The sequence below is a fragment of the Pogona vitticeps genome, chromosome 8, assembly GCF_051106095.1.
Source record: "Pogona vitticeps strain Pit_001003342236 chromosome 8, PviZW2.1, whole genome shotgun sequence".
Taxonomy (NCBI): Eukaryota; Metazoa; Chordata; class Lepidosauria; order Squamata; family Agamidae; genus Pogona; species Pogona vitticeps.
In genome coordinates this window covers 12,955,603-12,977,635 of record NC_135790.1, presented here as the reverse complement: position 1 = coordinate 12,977,635, position 22,033 = coordinate 12,955,603, and the positions used below count along the sequence as shown (strand labels likewise).

At 42.1% G+C, this 22,033-nt stretch overlaps 1 protein-coding gene across 4 annotated transcripts in view; it reads right to left on the bottom strand.

The window, feature by feature from the left end:
- RNF122 (ring finger protein 122) overlaps positions 1–20,314 on the bottom strand; it is a 97,115-nt gene extending 76,801 nt beyond the window's left edge. For 3 of the 4 annotated variants that reach the window (XM_020812327.3, XM_020812328.3, XM_078379749.1), the window contains exon 1: positions 19,900–20,314. In XM_020812327.3, coding sequence (XP_020667986.3) covers positions 19,900–20,314 — 415 coding nt within the window. Of the gene's footprint in view, positions 1–5,667; positions 6,736–19,899 lie in introns of those variants that run through there. The other variant, XM_078379750.1, reaches the window with a different exon arrangement.
- Positions 20,315–22,033: the final 1,719 nt, after the last annotated feature.

Below are 22,033 nucleotides of genomic sequence, written 5' to 3'. Positions count from 1 at the left end.
TTCTAGTATTGAATGTTTGCTTATGGTCATAAACTAGACTTCCTTTTCATTATGTTGTCTGTTTGTTTACCTAAGCCTTGTTTACTTATTTACTGCTACCAAGACTATCTAAGTGAGTGTAAGCAGGTTCATGATTAGTCTTATTTTGTTCCTCATCTGGCAACACAAATGATGACTCAGTATTATTAAATAAAGAGGTTTTATTGTTAACACAACTGTTTGTTTCTTCTTTGCTGAACACTAACGAATTCTGTAACAATAAGTGGGGAGGAGAACTCTCCCAAAACCATAACAAAGACTTGTCGTTATTCAAGTCCTTCAGTAATATATTTTTGCTGCCTTCTCTTCCTCTGTCGGTGGCCTCAGGAACCTGCTGTGTACCGCACACAGTGTTCCGCAACAAGGATGACGGGCCTATTCTCCCTCTCTCGCTGTTTCTTTCTCCATCGTGGGATCGACTAGGTGTACCATCTGTCCGCGTCCCTGACCCCTGGGGTACACCAAGATAGTCCATTCCTCTGGACTTAAACCGGCAAATATGGGTCTCACTTTCTCTCTTACAGTTTGCCCTTCGTCTTCTTCTACCTCGCTCATCGTGGCTCTTTTCATAGGTACAGAGAAGACTTGGACTCCCGCATCAGACCTCTCTGCGGATGGTTCTTTAATCACAGTTATCTTTTCTGTCTCTTTAGACTTTGTTCCCTCTTCAGTAATTAAAAAGATGTTTACACTTTCCCTGTCACCTCTCCTCACTCTCTTCTCTCCTGCCTTCACTGCCTCAGCTGTCTCTAACTGTCCTAACCACTCCTTTTTCTCCACGCGGTCCCCTTCGCCTCGAGCCCCTTTCAATTCCACCGCACAAACTCCATTCTCCTCACTGGCTCGTGTCTCTGTTTCCAGTTCTCTTTCTTGTTTAGGTACTATATCTCTTGCTGGTTCTATCGCCTGTCCTATGATTTATGTTTGAGGGAATGGCTCACTCTCCGTTTCTCTCTCTGTCTCTTCCTCACAGTGAGTCAGTCTTATTTATGCTATGCTACATTGTTCATGTTGTGTGACCTATTTAGGTGGGAGGTAAGGGAGGGGGAGGGAGAGAGAGAGAGAGAGGAGGAAGGGGGGCGCGATTATACTTTTTGCCCAGAGCTCACTAGAGCCTTGAATTGGCCTTGCTTGCAAGGATCAAAATGGCCCCTTCTTTGAAAACATGCTATTTCTTCACAATGGTTCAGGACCAAATTGGTCTGAAATTAGGAATTTGTTGTTGAAAGCATGAGTAGTTTATGACTCATCCAGAATGGTAGTCCCTCACCCACAATGCATGTTTCTTTATAAGCTATCTATGAGCCCAGATACCTAGCAAATGCAATTGATAGCTTGCCATTGGTGATTATATTTTCTGCTATGGTGAGAGCACAGCATAAAGAGAGAGAGTTCCTACGTTTCTATTTTGGCATGGAGAAGCATGGGGACTTGTGGTAGAACAAATTTAAGTCTCCTAGGCCAGATGGAATACAGCCAAGAGTATTAAAGGAATTTGCAGATGTAACCTCAAGAGACTAGCTTGAGAATAGCTGGAGGATAAGTGAGATCCCTGAAGACTGCAGATGAACAAATGTTGCCCTATCTTTAAAAAGTGGGTGTGGAGGATGGGGAGAAGATCCAGGTAACTGATTTAGCTTGAGATCATTAACAGGAATGGTTCCACAACAGTTTTTCTGTTCTTAGAAAAGAATGTGGGATTTCTAAGACTCAGTATGCGTTTCTCAAAAACCAGTAATTTCAGCCTATTCACTCTCTTTCCCAATTTTATTTTATTTTTTATAAAGTCATAAGCTTGGTGAATGAAAATAGTGTGGTACCTCAATTTTAAGGTGTTTCACAAAGTCCCTCATAAAATTCTTGTGCCCAAACTGGTTAAAACATGGCCTAAATGCAGAGAAAAAATTCTGATTCCATAGTTTCCCATTGAAATTTTTCAACATGTTAATAAAATTTTCAAATATAATAATATTATTACAGCTATTACGGAACACATAGATCCTCAGTAGATGTGCAGTCAACATCAGACGTGTTATAAGAGTTATTATTGTGATACTGTTTCCAAGGGGAAGCTGTGCTTGTTGTCTATTACAACAGGAAATAGTGCTGTTATACCATCAGGTTCTAATCTATCACAATCTTCATTAGATGCAAGTTCTATAAACTGCTTCATGCATCTAATGAAGTGGTCTTATAGCCCATGAATGCTCATGCTATATCAAATTTGCTAGTACTGAAAGATGACATTGGACTTTTGGTTTTTTTTTTAAATGAAACAGGTGAAAAGTGTCCTATTGGACAGATAAGGGCAGCCTTGATGTGGTAAATTTAGATATCAATAATAAAAAATAATCGTGTTCCATTAGGTCAATTCTGACTTACAGTGACCCTTCTCAGGGTTTTTCAGGTAGAGAGTATTCAGAAGTGGTTTACCATTCCCTCATTCTTTGCACAACCTGGGACTATGCAACTTGCCCAAGACGATACCGGTTGGCTCCTCTTGAATGCACAGTGGGGAACTGAACTCCCAAATTTTGTTCCACAGCCAGATACCTAAGTCACTGAGCTATCCAGCCAGCTATCAAATGCTTCTGTATATCAAAGCATTCTAAAAATAAAAGAAATAACTAATCTCTGAATTTGGCTCTGGTGCTGTTGAACAAATCCTCAGACGTCTAGGAAATGGATTAAAAGGATTCCACAATTAGTTGTATCTTCACAATAGCTGGCCTGGATGGAAAGTAAAGCTCATAAAAGTTACTTTTTAGGATTACAGTTCTCAGAATTCCTGCTAATGTGGCTGCTAGAAATTCCACAAAGTGTATTCTAGTGGTTTGGACTGTATTCAATAAAAAATAAATGTTGCAGGCTCTATCCAAGAATTCCCTCGGCAGCATGGTTCTGCCTGGGCCATGCTGGCAGAGGAAATCTGGGAGTTTTAGTCCAAAAGATAACTTTTCAAAGCTCTGGAGGGACATGTTTTCTTTCTCTTTCTTTCTTTCTTGATTTGTTCAAAAGATAAGACAGCAAATAATTCTGGCTTGCAAAAATACACAAGAGAGTGAAATAGAAGAGGTTAATTAGGCCCTGGACACATGAGAGAAATGTTATGTAGTTCTTCTGATACTGTCCATACCTCTGTTATAATGGATTGCAATCAAGTGTTTTATATATACTGATATGACCATCCGAAGCACTTTTAGCTCCTGTTTGGATTGATATAGGCAGCTACACAATGTTCCTGGTTTATTTTCTGTCTACCTTCTATGGTCCATTTATGCCCTCAATTTTTTTTTTAAAAAATAATTATTCACCTGATTGATATATTGGTATAAGTCTAAGGGATTTTTTCTCTTTGGAGAAGTTTCCTCCATTACACTGGTCAAGCCTGCAGAAAGGCATTGCACACAATGGACACTGGACCACCATATGTCACTGTACAGTATATCCACTGGATCGTGCACACAGGCAAGCCTGGTAAGGAATGCACTGGTACAACAGAAGTACAAGTCTCTCAAAGAGTAGAAAACAAATCACAGTTACACCACTGGCAGGGAAAATGTTTCCATCTTGACTGTGCATTGTGTGACCAGAAAAAACCCAACAACGATATAACTAGAGAAAATTTCCCATGTGTGTACTCAAAATAAACCATATCTCCCTCCCCACTCCTATTCTGGTTTCCCTCCCCTTTCATTGTCTTTGAATTGCATTGTCCACAGATACTGCAAGTTAGTTACATTTCACAGACTTACAGGCAGAGATTTGTAAGCAGAGGGTGGGGGTGGAGAGAGAAGGAAGAAGAAAACCAGAGAACAAAGGGTGCCTGAAATAATTAAGACAGATTCCTCCCAAGGAGGGCTGTGCTCTTTTTAATTACTCATTAGCTCTTTACAAAAATAGTCACCATCTGCTACATCTTCTTTTGAAAAACACAACACCCTACCCCTTCTTCCTCCAAAATTAGGTGCTGAAATTGCATTTTAAACAGGTTTCCCAAAAGTACTGGACAAAGAAGCCTCTCTTTTCCCAACACCAGATGTGGAATTTCACACTTCCCCCACACCAATTCATTCAAATCTCTCTCTCTCTCTCTCTCTCTCTCTCTCTCTCTCTCTCTCTCTCTCTCTCTCTCTGTGCATCATGTAGGAATGAGCTGAAGTCCATAAGTAAATATAATGGAAATTGCAGCAGGAGAGGGCACCATCCCCCTTTTCTTAGGACTCAAATTTCAGACATTTCACTCAAGAGGGCTGAATGAAATGTGAGCCATTAAGCAACTCTTTCACATGACATTTGTCAACATGAATTTTCTGGATATATTTGCAAGTAAATTGTATCCTTGTCTTAATGTTTACTGTTTTAGATTGAGCATGCAGCCTGTTTTATTTGCTGAATTGGATACCCAGTGTGGTACAGTGCATAGAATGATGGATTAGGACTCAGAAGTCTTGGGTTTGAATTCCTGCTCAGCCATGGAAACTCACTGGTGGTGTGGAACTGATAAACTCACTCCTTAAATATCTCTTTTACCTTAACAGACCTATTAGGGTCGCTACAAGTCAGACTTAACAGCAAACAACAATTGCTGAGCTAGTGCAAGCATCTATGGGAACAAGAATTTGTTGGGGGAAGGGGTGGAATCTGCTAATTTACAAGGGTTATTTTCTGTAATATTTCACATTTCCTCTCCCTCATCTATACGTGTGTCTACACTCCCTGCATCTGAAAGAGTGTGATGCAGTACATGTAACATGCAGCTAAGGAAGCTTGTTGATGCTACAAGGCTCATTGTTGAATTTGCTGCCACCAACTGCAACCTCTTCAAAGACCTACACCTCTCTTTCAGCATGTGCAACACAAACACAAAAAGGGCAGGGATCCACGAATGCACACACACACACACACACACCCGTTCGTTTTAAAGGCCCCACAATCTTTGCTTTTGTTTTGTCAGCTACAGCTTGGGAAATAACAATAATGACGACTGTTGTCAAGAGGAGCTGAAAAAATAATAGTAGTGGGAAGAATAAGAGCCTAGGTTTCAATCCTAAATCACTCGCACGGAACTCAATGGGACCTACTTCCGAGTAGATAATGTACATGACTGAACTGTTTAAACGGATACAAGGGGATCTAAGGAAAATCTTGGGGAAGAGGCATGATCCTAAAGTGACATCAAGGGCGCTGGCATTGCGCGAATTAACCAAAGAGTCACAAAACAGTTAAACCAGATGTCGAGTCTAAAGTACCAGCTTGCTGGCAAAAAACAGCGAGACTACGACGTCTGAGATGTGAAGGGGGGGGGGCTCAAGAAGCTTTATCCCGAAGGTTGAAACAAAGAGCCGAGAAGGAACCCTCTGTCTGTCGCGCGGATGAATCGCTTCCTCCCCAACCCACCTCCCCAAAACCCATCCAACGGGCGGAGCCGCAGCTGCTTTCATCTCACTGGGGACTTTTTGTTCAGAGAGCCGGTTTTTAAAGAAAGAAGACGTGCTTCTCAGGTCCACCCCGCAATCCGACAAGAAACTTGTGCTTGTGCCATATTATTCTTATTATTAACAATATTAGTATTACTGGATTTCTGCCAGCGGTTCCTTCCCACCATCCTTGCCGAGGCAGGCTTACCGTTACACCACTGGAACGGGTGCATCAGTGTCCCAGCACAGCGATTTGCAAAATAATCTGTAAAAAAAAATGTCCGAGATGCACAGGGGCAAATTTCAAAAGTTTTTCCTCTACTCTCCTTGATCTCAGGTTTTATAACAGGTCACAAAACTCTTCCCATCATGGAGCAGGAGGACCAAAGCGAGACAGAGATTGCCAGGGAGGATCCCAAAGGAAACCAGGAGGGCCAAAGAAGATCTGTTCCGACATGCAGCAGCGTGCGAGCAATCAGACAACACGACGAGCAGCTCCTGACCCAGAACAATACTGTTTAGCACCGAGAAGCTGGTTCGGAAACATAGAGAGCAGTCCAACCACGCCCCTCAAGTCTACCAGCCAATCCTCACTTCCAGCGGGCTGGATATACTAGCCTATGTTCTCCAGCCAATGGCAATTCAGACAACAACAAACAAAAACAAAAAAGGAGGGGCGAAAGAAAACCTTAGGAAGCCCTAAGCATTGAGCTACAGTCAGACACAAATTTTTGATGGAATGAAAAGTTAGCACATTTTTGCCAATTTAATTATAACTAACAGACTGATCAATCACACTATAGTCATCTGCCTAATATTGCGTAGGTCCCACTCTCACTGGCAAGACAGTTCTGATGCATCAAGGCATGGACTCCACAAGACCTCCGAACATGTCCTGTGGCATCTGGCACCAAGATATTAGCAGTACATCCTTTAAGTCCTGCAAGTTGCAAGGTGTGGCCTTCAGGGATCAGATTTGGTTGTTCCAGCACATCCCATACATGTTCAGTCATATTGAGATCTAAGGAATTTGGAAGCCAAGGCAACACCTTGAACTCGTTGTCATGTTTCTCAAACCATTCCTAAACAAGTTTTTGCAGTGTGGTAGGGTGCATTATCTTGCTGAGGGAGGCCACTGCCTTCAGGGAACACCATTGCCATGAAGTGGTCTGCAACAATCTCGAGGCAGGTGGTATGTGTCAAAGTAACATCCACATGAATGCCAGGACCCAGGAGAACACTGCCCAGAGCATAGCACTGCCCTCCTGGCTGGCCTTCCCATAGTGCATCCTGATGCCAATTCTTCCCCACACAAGCACCTGGCCACCGACATGATCTGAAAGAAAATATGATTCATCAGACCAGGCAGCCTTCTTTCATTGCTCCATCATTCAATTCTGATGCTCACATCTCCGTTGTAAGTGCTTTCAGTGGTGGATGTGGATCATCATTGGCACGCTGACCTGATGTGGCTGTGCAGCCCCATTTGCAGCAAACTGATGTTCTATGTCTTCTGACATCTTTCTTTCATGGGCAGCATCAGGTTTTTCAGCAATTTGAGCTACAGTAGCTCTTCTAACAACAAGGCCAGTGGAGGTGATGTCATTCCAGTTGAACTATTTAAAATCTTAAAAGATGATGCTGTTAAGGTGCTACATTCAATATGCCAGCAAGTTTAACATCTATATGAGACCGCTGAGTGGGGTCATCAGGGGGTGTGGAGCATCCTGTCATCAATATGCTGATGATACCCAGCTCTATATCTCCTTTTCACCAACTGCAGGTGATGCCGTCCTGTCCCTCCAGCGCTGCCTGGGGGCCGTACTGCAATGGATGCAGGAGAACAGGCTGAGGCTGAACCCGGACAAGACGGAAGTTCTGAGGGTGGGTGGCCCTGTGGATGGTGGCTTGGGAAACTCCCTCATGTTTGGGGGGGTGGCCCTGGCCGCGAAGAGTAGGGTCCACAGCCTAGGGGTACACCTGGACCCAACGCTTACCATGGAAACGGTAGTCCGCACCGCCTTTTTCCACCTTTGGCGGCTTGCCCGGCTGCGACCTTACCTAGACACGGGGGCGCTCACTACCTTAGTACATGCGCTCGTAATCTCTAGATTAGACTGCTGTTACACAATCTATGTGGGGCTCCCTTTGAAGCTGATGCGGAAACTTCAGGTGGTGCAGAATGCGGTGGCCAGACTCCTTACTGGAGTGAGAAAATACCAACATATCTCTCCTACTCTGGCCATGCTGCACTGGCTGCCCATCCGTTTCTGCACTGACTTCAAAGTGTTAATGCTTACATATAAGGCCCTAAATGGTTTAGGACCCCAATACTTGGCGGAATGCCTGCTCCCACCTAGATCTACTCGGATCACCTGCACAAGCCAGGAGGTGAGGCTGAGAAGCCTAACGCCGAGGGAGGCCCGGAAGGAAAGGACACGAAACCGGGCCTTCTCGGCGGTGGCTCCTCCCTCTGGAATAACCTTCCTCTGGTTATTTGTGCGGTCCCTATGCTGGGCACTTTTAAGAGTCAACTAAAAACATGGCTGTATGTTCAGGCCTTCCCTCCTGTCAATATTTAATTCTTTCTTTATTTTTTCTTTCATTTATTATTTGTTTCATTATTGTATGTGTTATGGATTGTTTGTAAAATTCTTATGTTTTATCGTATACACCTTATTGGAAGCCGCCCAGAGTGGTTGACCAGACCAGATGGGCCGGATATAAATCAAATAAACAAACAAACAAACAAACAAACAAACAAGTTTGGAAAACTCAACAGTAGCCAGAGGACTGGAAAAGATCAGTCGACATCCCAATCCCAAAGAAGGTCAGTGCCAAAGAATGATCCAACTACCGTACAACTGCACTCATTTCACACGCTAGCAAGGTTATGCTCAAAATCCTCCAAGGTAGGCTTCAGCAGTATGTGGACCGAGAACTCCCAGAAGGGGCAGAGGAACTAGAGACCAAATTGCTAATATGTGCTAGATTATGGAAAAAGCCAGAGAGCTCCAGAAAAACATCTACCTCTGCTTCATTGACTATGCAAAAGCCTTTGACTGTGTGGACCACAGCAAACTATGACAAGTCCTTAAAGACATGGGAATGCCTGACCACCTTATCTGTCTCTTTGGAAACCTATACGTGGGACAGGAAGCAACAGTTAGAACTGGATATGGAACAACTGATTGGTTCAAAATTGGGAAAGGAGTATGAAAGGCTGTGTATTGTCCCCCTGCTTATTTAACTTATATGCAGAATACGTCATGTGAAAGGCCAGACTGGAGGAATCCTAAGCCTGAATTAAGATTGCCGGAAGAAATATCAACAACCTCTGATATGCAGATGATACCACTCTGATGGCAGAAAATGAGGAGGAATTAAAGAACAATGAGGGTGAAAGAGGAGAGTGCAAAAAACGGTCTGAAGCTCAACATAAAAAAAATAAGATCATGGCCACTGGTCCCATCACCTCCTGGCAAATAGAAAGGGAAGATATGGAGGCAGTGACAGATTTTACTTTCTTGGGTTCCATGATCACTGCAGATGGTGACAGCAGCCACAAAATTAAAAGATGCCTGCTTCTTGGGAGGAAAGCGATGAGAAACCTAGATAGCATGTTAAAAAGCAGAGACATCACCTTGCTGACCAAGGTCCACATAATCAAAGCTATGGTTTCTCCAGTAGCGATGTATGGAAGTGAGAGCTGGACCATAAAGAAGGCTTGACCGCTGAAGAATTGATGCTTTTGAATTGTGGTGCTGGAGGACACTCTTGAGAGTCCCCTGGACTGCAAGAAGAACAAATCTATCCATTCTAAAGGAAATCAACCCTAAGACGTCACTGGAAGGATAGATCCTGAAGCTAAGGTCCAATACTTTGGCCATCTCATGAGAAGAGAAGACTCCCTGGAAAAGACCCTGATGTTGGGAAAGTGTGAAGGCAAGAGGAGAAGGGGACAACAGAGGATGAGATGGTTGGACAGTGTTACTGAAGCTGCCAACATGAATTTGACCCAACTCTGGGAGGCTGTGGAAGACAGGAGGGCCTGGCGTGCTCTGGTCCATGGGGTCATGAAGAGTCGGACACAACTAAACGACTAAACAATAACAACAAGGTCTTCTTTGTGATTGGACCATACAGGCTAACCTTCACTCACCAGGTGCATCAATGAACCCTCGGTGCCCATAACCCTGACACCGGTTCAGTTTGTCCCTCCTTGCACAATCTTGGTAGGTACTAATCAGTGCATACCAGGAACATTCCACAAGACTTGCCATTTTGGAGATGCTCTGACCCAGTCATCTAGCCATCACTATTTGGCCCTTGTCAGATTCACTCAGTTCTTTTTCCTTTCCCTTATTTCCTGTTTCCAATACATGAACATCAAGAACTGCTTGTTCACTTGCTACCTAATATATTCCACCCCTTGACAGATGCCACTGTAATGGGATAATCAATGGTGTTCACTTCACCCATCAGTGGTTTTAATGTAGTGGTTCATCAGTGTATATTTTATGGGAGAAATGACTGAGGGAAAAGTGAGAATGAGTTGCACCCCTGCAGGAATATGGACTGCCTATGTTGTTTACTGCTTTGCCTCAGACTGCTCTAGGGATAGGATTGGAGATTACTGTCTGAATGCTTTAGAAGGAGGCAGTGGCACCACAGGTCGGGATTTCATGGTAGAATTCCAGGGCCTCATTCAGACTGGAACACCGCAGGACTGCCTGGACACATTTCAAGTACTTAGCCCCCAAAAGGTGGCTTTACACATCTTTAACTTTTTTTGTATTGTTTTTGTATTGCAGTCTTTCAGGGGAAATGCTTGGTGCCAAAGCCCCACATCTGCAAAATGAACATGGGGGCCAAAAGAAATCTTAGTTGCACCACTGAAGATAGAAGCAATTGTACAAATATTTTTTTAAAGCATATACAGTATTGTGGTTGCAACCTGTAGTTAAGCCACTGGGTCAGAGAATCCTAGTTGGAGGCAGTAGCAGAAAGCTTTAACCCTTTGCCCCAGAGTGCAGTCTCAGGGAGTGACTAGATGACAGGTTGTCTGTGTTGATGCGATACTTTGTATCAACTTAAGTCTTTATTGTTCATATGAAAATATTTATCTTAGAAAGGTAGCTTGCATGTGTTTGCATAGCAGAGAGGCAAATGAGAGAATCTCTCTTGTAATATGTCATACCTTTTTCTGCTGTTATGCCCATCCTCTTCCCCAGCAGTCATAAATTCATAGAATAATGAAGTTGGAAGGGGCCGATAAGGTCACTGAGTCCAACCCCCAGCTCAATGCAGGAATACAAGTCAAAGGAGTTTTGTCAGGCAGTTGTTTAAATACCTCTTGAATGCCTCCAGTGCTGAAGCACTTACCACCTCTTGAGGTAATTGGTTCCATTCTCTTACTGCTCTAACAGTCAGGAAGTTTTTCCTGATATTCAGTTGAAATCTGGCTTCCCCTTTTTGATCAGTTTATGAAATGACATAGTACCAAACTGACAGGACACAACTGCTACTGGATCCCCCCTGCACCACTTAATCAGTCATGCTTAAAAAAAATCTTTGAGAGTTGTCAGCCCTAATACAGTGGGGTCTTGACTTGAGAACTTAATCCGTATTGGAAGGCAGTTCTCAAGTCAAAAAGTTCTCAGGTCAAATCTGCATTTCCCATAGGAATGCATTGAAAACCATTTGATCCGTATCTGCTCTTTTCCGTCCATAGAAACTAATGGGAAGCTGCTATTCTGCCTTCGACCACTAGAGGGGGATATTTTGTTTCTTTTTTTCTTAGGTCAAGAAAGGTTCAGGGAAGGCAGGGAAAATACAGTCCAGGCAGTACAGTACCAGGCAGTCTGAAGACTGTCTCCCAATCCACTCTCTAAACGCTGGGAGGAGTGAGGAAGCAGACAGGCACCCTTTTCACTGGCCAACAGTTAACTGAAAGTTCAAATTTTGCACTTTCCCTGCCTCCCATGTGGGTTTTTTTCAGTTCTTAACTCAAATCTAAGTATGTAAGTCAAGTCAATATTTTCCTGTGAGAGTGGTTCTTAAGTCAAAATGTTCTTAACTCAAGCCGTTCTTAAGTCAAGACCCCACTGTATCAGCCTGATATAAGCAATCCTAAACCTTTACACCCAATTTCACCAAAGATGCTAGCCGTAATGTGATCAGGACATTGCCTGTCTCTGTCCCAAAGGAGCTATCACACAAGTCAGAAAATGACAGAAAACAATGTGAGCAGAAATGCTACCAAACCCCCAATGTAAATGGTGAGGGATTGTGGGAGTTCCAGTACAAAACATCTGAAAGGCCAAATGTAGTTTGCTTACGGTATATTGATGGATACTGATAGTGCTGCCTATCATAACTATGAATGCAACCACGCTGGATGCTGTCTCCTGGCACTTTTTAGAACAGAGGATGAAGAGATTTTCTGTCTGTAGACCATACATTGCACACTTTTTGCATGTTTATTTTTTGTTTAGAACAAAAACAAGCAATCCACTTTTTCCAGTTGTTTATTTCAGTTATTTGTTTGTTTGGAACAACAACAAGCAATCTCTCCCCCCCCCCCGGTTATATTTATTAATAAATTTAAATTCCAAGGAAACCTTGATAGGGAGAGAGAGAGAGACAGAAGGAAGGACAAAACAACAACTTGTATTTGTTTTGCCATAGAGCAAGTTGGTGCGACATAGCCGGTAAATGTGTTGGACTGGGACCTCGATCATTTCTGTTTATGAAACTTACCGGGAGACTTTGGGAGACTTTGGACTGTCTTTCAGCACAAACTACCTGCAAGTAGCTGTGAAGATACAGAACCACACTGTCACCCTTAGCTTTGTATTTTTTTATCATTTTTTAGGCTATTTCTTTGATTTGCGCCTTTGTTTGGAGGTGGGTAATTTTTTTTGATAATGTAGCCAAAATGTCACCAGCAACCCCAAGATCTGCAGAAATACAAAAATTAGGGGAGGAAGGTGTGATGAGATGGGTTTTTGAGTTAAAATCTTTTAAGGCATATGGGTTTTCTAATTATGAAATGAGCCAGAGAGGTTCCATCTTGTTTCTTTGTATAAAGTATCTTTGCTATGCTGACAGGTTGTTTTCTAGGCGAGCCGAGAGAATGTTATTCTGAGAGCCTGAGAAAGGACTCTGTGTGATTAGATAGATGGGAATTGTTGTGACTCTTTGATAAACCACAGTAACCCAAATAACATCTGGTGCGTATGGGAAAGAAGTCATGTGATGCAACAGGACTGTTTGCCTAGTAACGAACTCTGATTGGATGACATCGTGGGAAGGTGCGATGAGCCCTTGCCAGTTACTCTTGAAAAAGGAACTTTTTGCCTATGGACATTGTCTTTCAAGACCGATCCTTCAGTCACTCGTGACACATGGGACTAACCTTTACTATACTGGATTACCTATGGATTTATGGGATTTTTCCCTAAGGACTATGCATGGACTATTTTCTATGGACTGTTCTATGGAATATTCTTCATGGACTTCTTTTCTTGGAATACTCCATATGGACTATGCTCTTGTAATTTTCTAAGGACTATGGGACATATAATGGATTTTTACTTTTGTTTAGGGATTTTTGTTCTACAGGATCACTGAGGACTATAGCCTTTTTATAACCTACTTGGATTATTTTGTTTTTACTAATGATTTCCTGGACTGGAACTGTTTTTATTCTTTTAATGGCTTTTTGTGTTTTTGTAAGGTTTTTGAACACTTTTCTATTTTTCATGTTTTCTTTGCCTCACTACATCTTTGTAACTTACCAGCACAATGCTAGTTTATTTGTTTTGGTTTAATTTGGCTTTGATACTTAGTAACATGCTTATTCTTTAATAAAATAAAGATTATAAAACTCAATTGGTTTTCTGAACAGTACACTTGTCATAGGGTCATCTGAGAGTGCTGCCTCGGCCTAGCTTACTTGGAGTCCTGTCAGTGGTGCAAGTTAAGTCTAAGGGCTACAAAGCCCACTTGACCTTTTCACAATAATATCTGAGAGTACAAGGGTGTTCTTATGTGGGCAGACCTGTAAGAAGGAGTGTTGTATCATGGCTAGCTGAATTTGGACTCATTCAGCCCATCTTAGCATGTGCAAACTCCTGATTGCTCTCTGTCCAGGCTTACACGTGTTTTTGGACCCGTGTTGGCTCACAGAAGGGACCCTAAGAGTGAGATGATCCCTCTCCCAAACAGCCCAATGAATGTAGAGGATGCTTAGTCATTATGGAAGGTTGATAAACTACTGCAGGTAGTTGGAGGGCTTGGAAAACCAGGCGAAGTGATGGAATCCATTGTTCCAGAAAAGGGCATGGCAAGCTGGAGCATGATGCACTGCAACTTCTTGTCCTCAACTGGTAGCTGAATGCATGCCTTTAAGATGAGGCAGAGAAATTTTTTTCTTAAAAATGTATAACGGATGCAGCATACCAGCAATGGTCTATTACACAGTCTTTTAAAAAGTTCATTTCCATCACCTCTCTGCTGCGAAGCAGAGAAAGTATTCAGTTTGCCAGTACCCTGAAGTGGTATGCTTATTACAACATTTCACAATATTGGAAATTGAAGAAGCCGTACAGTATAGAACCTTCAGAACATGGCCAAAGAGCCCAAAAACCCAACAACAACCATTAGAATCATTTAAGTTCTGATATGCCATTTTTTATTATTTTATTTTTAACAAAGGGTGACAGAAAGGAAAAAGGGATTGAAGTTAAGGGGGGAAAAGGAGAAGCAATGACATACTAACATTCATTCTATACATATTGCCATATCAAAATTCCAGATTGCTCTTTTTACTATTTTCTGCCTTCCAGATTTAAGTGCTCATTTCAATGTAAGCTCTTCATACGATGTCTGTTGACTCAATCCATTTATAGAATAAGTCCCATCTTTCAGTTGCCTTTTGTAAAGGTCCATCACTTCTGATAAAATGTCAATTTCTGCTGTTTCCCGTATCTTCTCTATAAAATCTTCTTGTTTCAGTACCATCGGACTTTTCCAATTTTTGGCATAAAGAATTCTGGCTGCAGTGACTATGTATATAACTATATACTCCTTTGTCTTATCTATGTTATCAGGTATCACACTCAATAAAAACAGTTCTGGGGTTAATGGCACCTTACAAAGCAATATTTGTTGCAACACAGCATGTACTCTTTTCCAATACTGTTTCGCTACTCTACATGACCACCACATATGATAATAGCTTCCCACATGTGCTTCACATTTCCAGCACACATTTGATACATCTGCATACATCTTCGACAATTTTTCTGGAGTCATATGCCACCTGTAAAACATCTTATATATATTCTCCTTAAAATTGATCTTGTAAGCTTTATATTATTTTGCCATATTTTCAACCATTGATCAATATCAATATTATGCCCTATGTTTTGTGCCCACTTAATCATACATTCTTTAACCATTTCATCTTACATTTTGATTTCTAAGTTATACATTTTCTTAACTATTTTATCTTTTGAACCCAATAAAAGCTTATCAAACATTGTATGTTCTGAATAAAAAACGTCTATTTTGTCTTTTATATAGATTCCAGCTGTGCTCTGGACCACCAGCCTATGTAAATATTCTGTGTTTCTAGCTCTTCTTTAGACCTTAATTCACCATCCTTTTAAAATAAATCTTGATATCTTAAAAGTTTTGCTTTTGTCATGAGATTAGGTTGTGTAAAGGCCTCTATAGGTGATACCCATGCAGGTGTTTTTTGATAAACTTGTTGTATAATCTTTTTCCATGTTCCCAATAAAGCTCTTCTTATCATATGTAAATTAAATGCTTTTGCTCTTTACCGTTTTTATACCATAGATAAGCGTGCCAGCCTAGCTTTAAATCATGTCCTTCCAAGTTATCATTTTCCAAATATCCATTCTTTTATCCAATCTAAAATACAGGATTGATAATACAGAACCCAATCTGGAAGACCAAAATCAGCCCTCTGTTCGGCATCTTGCATTGCTTTAAATTTAATTCTTGGTTTTTTACCTTGCCATACAAATCTCATGATTATCTTATTAAGTTCTTGGAAAAAGGTCTGTTTTAATATGATAGGGATTGTTTGAAATAAGAATAAAATTTTTAGCAAAACACTCATTTTAATTGTCGCAATCCTTCCCGACAGCGATAATTGTAGTTTATCCCATTTCTCCAAATTGTTCTGTATCTCCTTAATCAGTTTCATATAATTATCTTTAAATAGTGTACTCGTCTTCTTTGTAATTTGGATCCCTAAATATCTAATTCTCTTTTCCTCTTGGAAGTTCATCTTCTCTACTAACTTCTGCCATTCTTGTTCTCTTATATTTTTAATAAGTATTTTTGTTTTCTTTTGGTTTATTCTCATTCCTGCCATATCACCAAAGTTTTTCAACGTCGCCATCAGGTCTTCTATTGAATGCACTGGATCTTCCAGTAAGTTCTGATATGCCATTTTAATGTGAGGATTACATCAAATGACATATTGCAACTCCACCCTATCCTAAACGCTCTATTCTTCCGACTGAAGAAGTGAACTTGTACACAAAAGCTCACAATAAAATATAGCAGTTAGTCTTTAAGGTGCAACAATGTTTTTGTCTTCTTTATTTCTTTATTTGGTTTTGACTCATATGCTACCACAGATTAACACGGCTACCTCTTCTAAAACTACAACTATGGAAAAACATGTATCCCCATTTCCCCTTTTGGCAAGGTTTTCCTCCCTCTCCTTTTTTTGGTAAGAAATATGCACTCCTTCTAAAATAATGTTGCTTTTAAAGTGGCAAACAACATATGTAACGGAAAAAATGAGGAACATACTTTTTGTAGTAGATCCGATCTGATCAGTGGCTGAAACAGTCACACAGTCAAAGAGCTGAAATGCCAGTTTAAACCTCAACAAAGTTGAAGAGGGGTTAGGGTTTTTTGTTGTTAAAATTAACAATTGCCTATGAAAAATATTGATGCCGTTAGAGACATTGGATGAATCCCAGTGCTAGTCCTGTACCTTTTGCTGCCTAAGTTAAAAAAGTAGATGGTGCTTTCCCCATCCTCTTCCAAAATCCCATTTATAAAAGCAGACTGGACTGGTATTTAGAGTCACTTCCAGCTGACAGGAAAGTATTTTCCACTGTCCTTGAGGGCAGGAGACTAGACTAGTGGAGACAGAAGATGGGGTGGGGGAAGCAGGCTGAAGCCCCCACTGCTCCATCTCACAGCACCTCACAGCACCCAGAGCCTAATGATTAGGCAGCTTCCCCACCTCCAGGGTGGATGAGAAACAAATTATAGTACAGTCCCAGAGTTCAAAATGTAGCCATGGTTGCTGGGGAATTTCAAGAGCTGTAGCCCATAAATGTGACTTTTTGGAAGCCAAAGATATGTGTGCTATACGGCTGATCCCAGGGCATTAAACTACCCTGCTGTCTTTGGATGTGATGGAAACTCTAAGTGCATTTCTATGAACACTTGCTCGTATTCTACTGAACTCATTATTTTTTGAGTAAGCATGCACAGGATACCGAAGTTGCTCTCTATAGTCAAAGTAGAGAGTAAATCTTCCATTATCTGGCAGAAACAAGCATATTTGCCAACAGCTGATTTGCAATGAATATAGGAATGCAAATCTGGGAATCCATTAATGAATTCTCTCTGCTTAACTGGGAGATTAGGTGCATGTTTAATTATATTAGGACTGCATTGAGCCTGGAAAAGTACCTCTTTTAAAGTATAACTCTCCCTTAACCAGCATGGCATTCTGACAAAGAAATTCTGGGAGTTAAAGTCCAAAAAAGGAACTTCTCCAAGCTCTGCACTGAAGTATACCTTGATACACTACCATCATTTAAGTCTGCAGCCTTGTTTCAAATGAATAACAAAAACAAAAACTTCCCATTATTAATTCATTCATACATGCATTAATGCATTCATTCAATTTATATACCGCCTATCTAGCAACATTATACAGTAATACAAACAACAGACTATTTATTCACCCTAAATAGTTTGGACATTGGCAGAGGGACTAGAGGAATAATATAGTATTCTAACATGTTCTAGATAGAGAACCCCAAAGGCTTCTGTTCTGTTTTTAAGAGCTTCTTAAGTATGCAAAGGGTAACTGCCATATTTCCTGTGGGACAGCATTCCATAGAGACAGGGACACAGCAGAGAAAGCCTCATTTCCGGTTACCATTTTCCAGGCTTCTCTGAGAGTTAAAACCAGCATGTGAGGACCAGGTCAGACAAACCTTCTTCTGCCCAGTCTACCTATATCACCCACTCCAGTCAGGCTGGGCGGCTGAGGGGCCGAATGCCAAGAGAGGCCTGGTGGGGGAAAAACAGAAACCGGGCCTTCTTGGCAGTGGCCCCTTGCCTCTGGAACAACATACCTGTTAAGATCCACCTGGCTCCCTCACTGAGGGCCTTCAAGACTAACCTGAAAACATGGCTATAGAGGCAGGCCTTCCCTACAGCCATTACCTAGAGCCTATCTCCTCTTTTCTTCTATTTTCTCTTCTTCTTCTCCCCCTCACCTTTTTCTTTTTTCCTTTCCCATCTTGGATTAATCTGGATTTTATCTTAGTTTATTTTTATCTTATATGTAAACTGCCCAGAGTAGACACGCTCTAGATGGGCGGTATATAAACAAACAAACAAACGAACAAACAAACAAACAAACAAACAGACAGCCGAACCTGGTGGAAGACATTCAGACAAGCAATGAGGTCCTAAAATTATACTTATTATAGAATTATCACTATCACAGATACAAATCTCTGTCATTTAAGATGTTATAAAAGTAACCAGAAATTCCAAGGGGGATCTGTAGACAAACAAAATGAACAGAATCAAATAATTAGTATATGTAACAATGTCCATCAACAAATGTCTTCTTCAAGGACAAGGGATCTGATATGGTTCTTATGTGAAATCCATGACAGCCCAGAAGTCATGATGCCAACAGCAAATCTTGTCTGAGATTATAACAGAATCCTAGACACAGGGCAGGTGTTGGCTTTCATTGCATCTGAACAGAGCAGCCTTGACAATAATCAGATGATCCCTTATTGATTTGAATACTGGTGAAGCCCAGACAAGCAGCTGCCCAAACATTCAGTTGCTTAGGTTTCCAGAGATCTCTTTGTGTGACAAGGTGGTGAGGTTTACTGCATCCAATAAGAACTGTACGTGATTATCCAATTGAATGGTATTTAATGGCTGTTGTGGGTTTTTCGGGCTGTCCTCTGAAGATGCAGGCCACAGAGATTGGTGAAACGTTAGGAAGAACAGAATACAGCCAAGAGCCCAAAAACCCCACAACAACCATTAGATCCTGGCTGTGAAAGCCTTCGCAAATATGTTGAATGGTATTTGTTTAGAATAACAATAAGATAATTATTCCTTTATCTAATTGAAACATTACTGCAGGGCCACTTTATTCAGAGGGCAGAGTAGGGCCCACTGTCTGAAGGGCCCACATAAAGAGGGAGGATATTTTTGGGGGGCTTGTGTGATGTTGCTGCACAGCCTGCAGTGCTTTCCGCTTGCTGGGCCTTTGAAGTCTTATGTATGCTGAGGTCATGTGATGGGACCATGCTGCGTGACCTCATGCCATTTGAGCACTGGTGGTCCATGCAGCCTTTTCTCCTGCCACCCATGTCATTGAGGACCCTGGCCTGGCAGAGCTGACAGTGTCAGGCACAGCATTGAGTAGCTCTTTGGGGAGTAAAGATGGCAGAGTGAGGATATTTTAGGGGCTAAGATAGCAGAGAAGGGCTGTTAGGGGGCTAAAGTGGTACAGAGATGCTGTTTTGTTGGCTAAGATGGCACAGACAGGCTATTTGGAGGCACAGAGGGCATTGGCAGGATGCACAAGGCTTATGCATTTACTGCTCATTGGCATGATATACCAAGTCTATGCATTAAAATGATGTGTCTGCAAAATTCACCTTCAATCTGAGGAGAATGATCCAGCCGCTGGAGGGTCCCTGGACCTCGAGCAGCGAAGCTGGCTTTGTCTTCCACCCGGGATATTGCGAGACGGGCCTCACGTGATCCCCAGGTGGGAGGGGAAAGCCCAGGTATTTAAAGGGCCTTCCCCTCCGGAAATGCCCTCTTCTTTTCGGGCAGCCGAGCTGGAAGGGTGACACTGAACAGTGGGCTACGCTCAGCACGTGGTCTTACAGAACGGATTGCTAGGAGGCGAACGACAGGGCTGTTGCAGGACGTGGAAGGAGGGGCAACGGCTCTCTCCTTAGGCTGAGTTTCCTTCTTTTACTATCTGGGGAGCTCCTTGGGGGACGGCTCGGTGTGACTATTGGGGCTGTGTGATTAAAGGGAGGCTCCGTGGGGGAAAGCACGCCAGCATTTTTGGCAAAGGCGGGTGGTTTTTAAAACTCACCGGGAGTGCCTGGCTGCTGCCCCTCTTCCAGTTTTCGATCTCCCTCTCCAGGCTTGAGTTCGCTGTAGTTTTGAGTTGATTTGTCTCTTGAAAGCTGCATGGTATTGTTGCGTGGTCGGGCTGTTCCTGGTTTTACTGAGGGCTTCCTGTGCTGAGGAAAGGAATTTCCTGCTGTGCGCCACCATTTCCGTTCCCCCTCCTCACTCCTGGTGCGCTGAATTAAAGAGCCCCCTTTGTTTCCTCTTGCCGGTTTACTTAATGCTGAGGCGGCGGCTGTTTTTCTTTGTGAATTTGTCCGGTTAGTGTGGTCTCCAGACCACCCCCCCACCCCCTGCTTCCCCTCCCTTAGTGAAACTCTATTGTGCCCTGCTTCGAATCTCGTGCTCCCTGCTGCTTCCTTGGTGTGCGGCGCCATTTTGTCTCCCACACACACACACGTTCCGTTCCCTTGGGGTCCTGCCTTTTTCCTTGCTGTTTCCCTTGCTGTTTCCCTTGAGGTCTTGTTGTTGCCGGGCTCTCCAAAGCTGTAATAAATAGCCTATTTGTTTCACCTTGCCTGACTGCTTTCTCTTGCTGCTGCTGCAACAGCAGCTGCTTTCCGTTGGTGGTTTAATTGTCTTCCTATTGTAGCCTTTGTGGTTCTTTCCTTTATTTCCCCCCCACCCGCTGCTTCCCGTCCATTGTTGAGGCGGCAGCAGCTTTTCACTAGTCCCCCTTTTCCTGTGAAACGTGGCCATCAGGCTCTCCTGTTTACATCCAGCCAACTCCCTTTCTTCTAACCTGCACTAAATTTGCCACCATTGGTTACACTGCTCCTTTAATTGGGATTGGTTTATGGGAGATCAGTTTCCTCTTTACTAGCTGGGGTTAATTTCTTCTGGCTGCAAGCCACCACCTCCCTTCGGATTTGAATCTCACAATTCTTAACGCCTCTCCCCCCAATCCCTGCCTCGGGCACCACGTGGTTTTTGCTTGGTTAGTGCAAGGAGCCTTTATAAGATTGGGGTTTCCCATCATTCAAATATACACACACACATATATAGATGTATAAAAGTTAGCCCAGTGGCACTGAATGCATGTCTGCACTTTAAGTTAGTTAATAAATAACCTCCATGGTTCCTGTTTTCGCTTTTGGCTGCTCATATTTGTGCTGCTGTGTTGTGGGGGGGGTGCTTCACAATACATCATTCTCTAGTGGCACTGAATGCACATTTGCACTTTAATTGGATAATATAATACATAAATAAATATTTAATAATTATTTAAAAGAATAATAACAAAAAAAATATTATTTCACTTTATTTTTGTCCTTCAGTTTGAGATTTGGATATTTAAAACTGAAGCAGGTGGGATACATAGTGCTACGACATTTCATTGTTGAAGGTTAAGAGAGCAATACTTAAGCAACATTAACTGGGCCTATTGATTGGCAGTTACTTTCTGGAATACTTGAACATTTGGCCACATTAGTTGCGTCTGGAGGTGGACTTCTTATGCACTGATTTTTATTTTTATTTTTATTTTATTTATTTTTTTAATTTAATTTTTTTTAATTGCACAAGGTTATTAACCAGATCGATTGTTAATAAGTGGATATAAATTGATGTTGGGGGAGTTTTTTAATTAAAAATAGTAGCTTGCTTCACTGGCTTAGGAGGGTTTCATTACTGGTGCTGAGTATTATAATTTCTGGGTGATTAATTAATTAATTCGATTCATAAGTCCCCAAGGGTGACAATCAAGTATATCAAATTAATTAGTTCCATTGGGAGTAGCACTACAGGCAAACAAGAAACTTCATCAATTAATTAATCTGGTCAGTGAGTGTTGGCAAGTGCTGGTCTAAAGTGCTGGTTTATTAAGGAGAATAATTAAGAGGTGTCGATACATAGGACCCCTAAAGGATAGCTGCACAGGTATAACAGTTTAACTTCAGAGTAATGGCGCCACGAAAGGGGGTTGGAACCAAAAAGGGGAAACAGCCTGCCAAGAGGAGGCAGGTAACCCAGGTGTCACCTCCACAATCCTCTTCTGATGAGGAATCATGGCCGGTCTGGCAGAAGTTACAGAATAAAATCGCGACCTTAGAGGCTCAAACGCTAGGCAAACAGCCCTCTCAACCAGGCAAGGGACA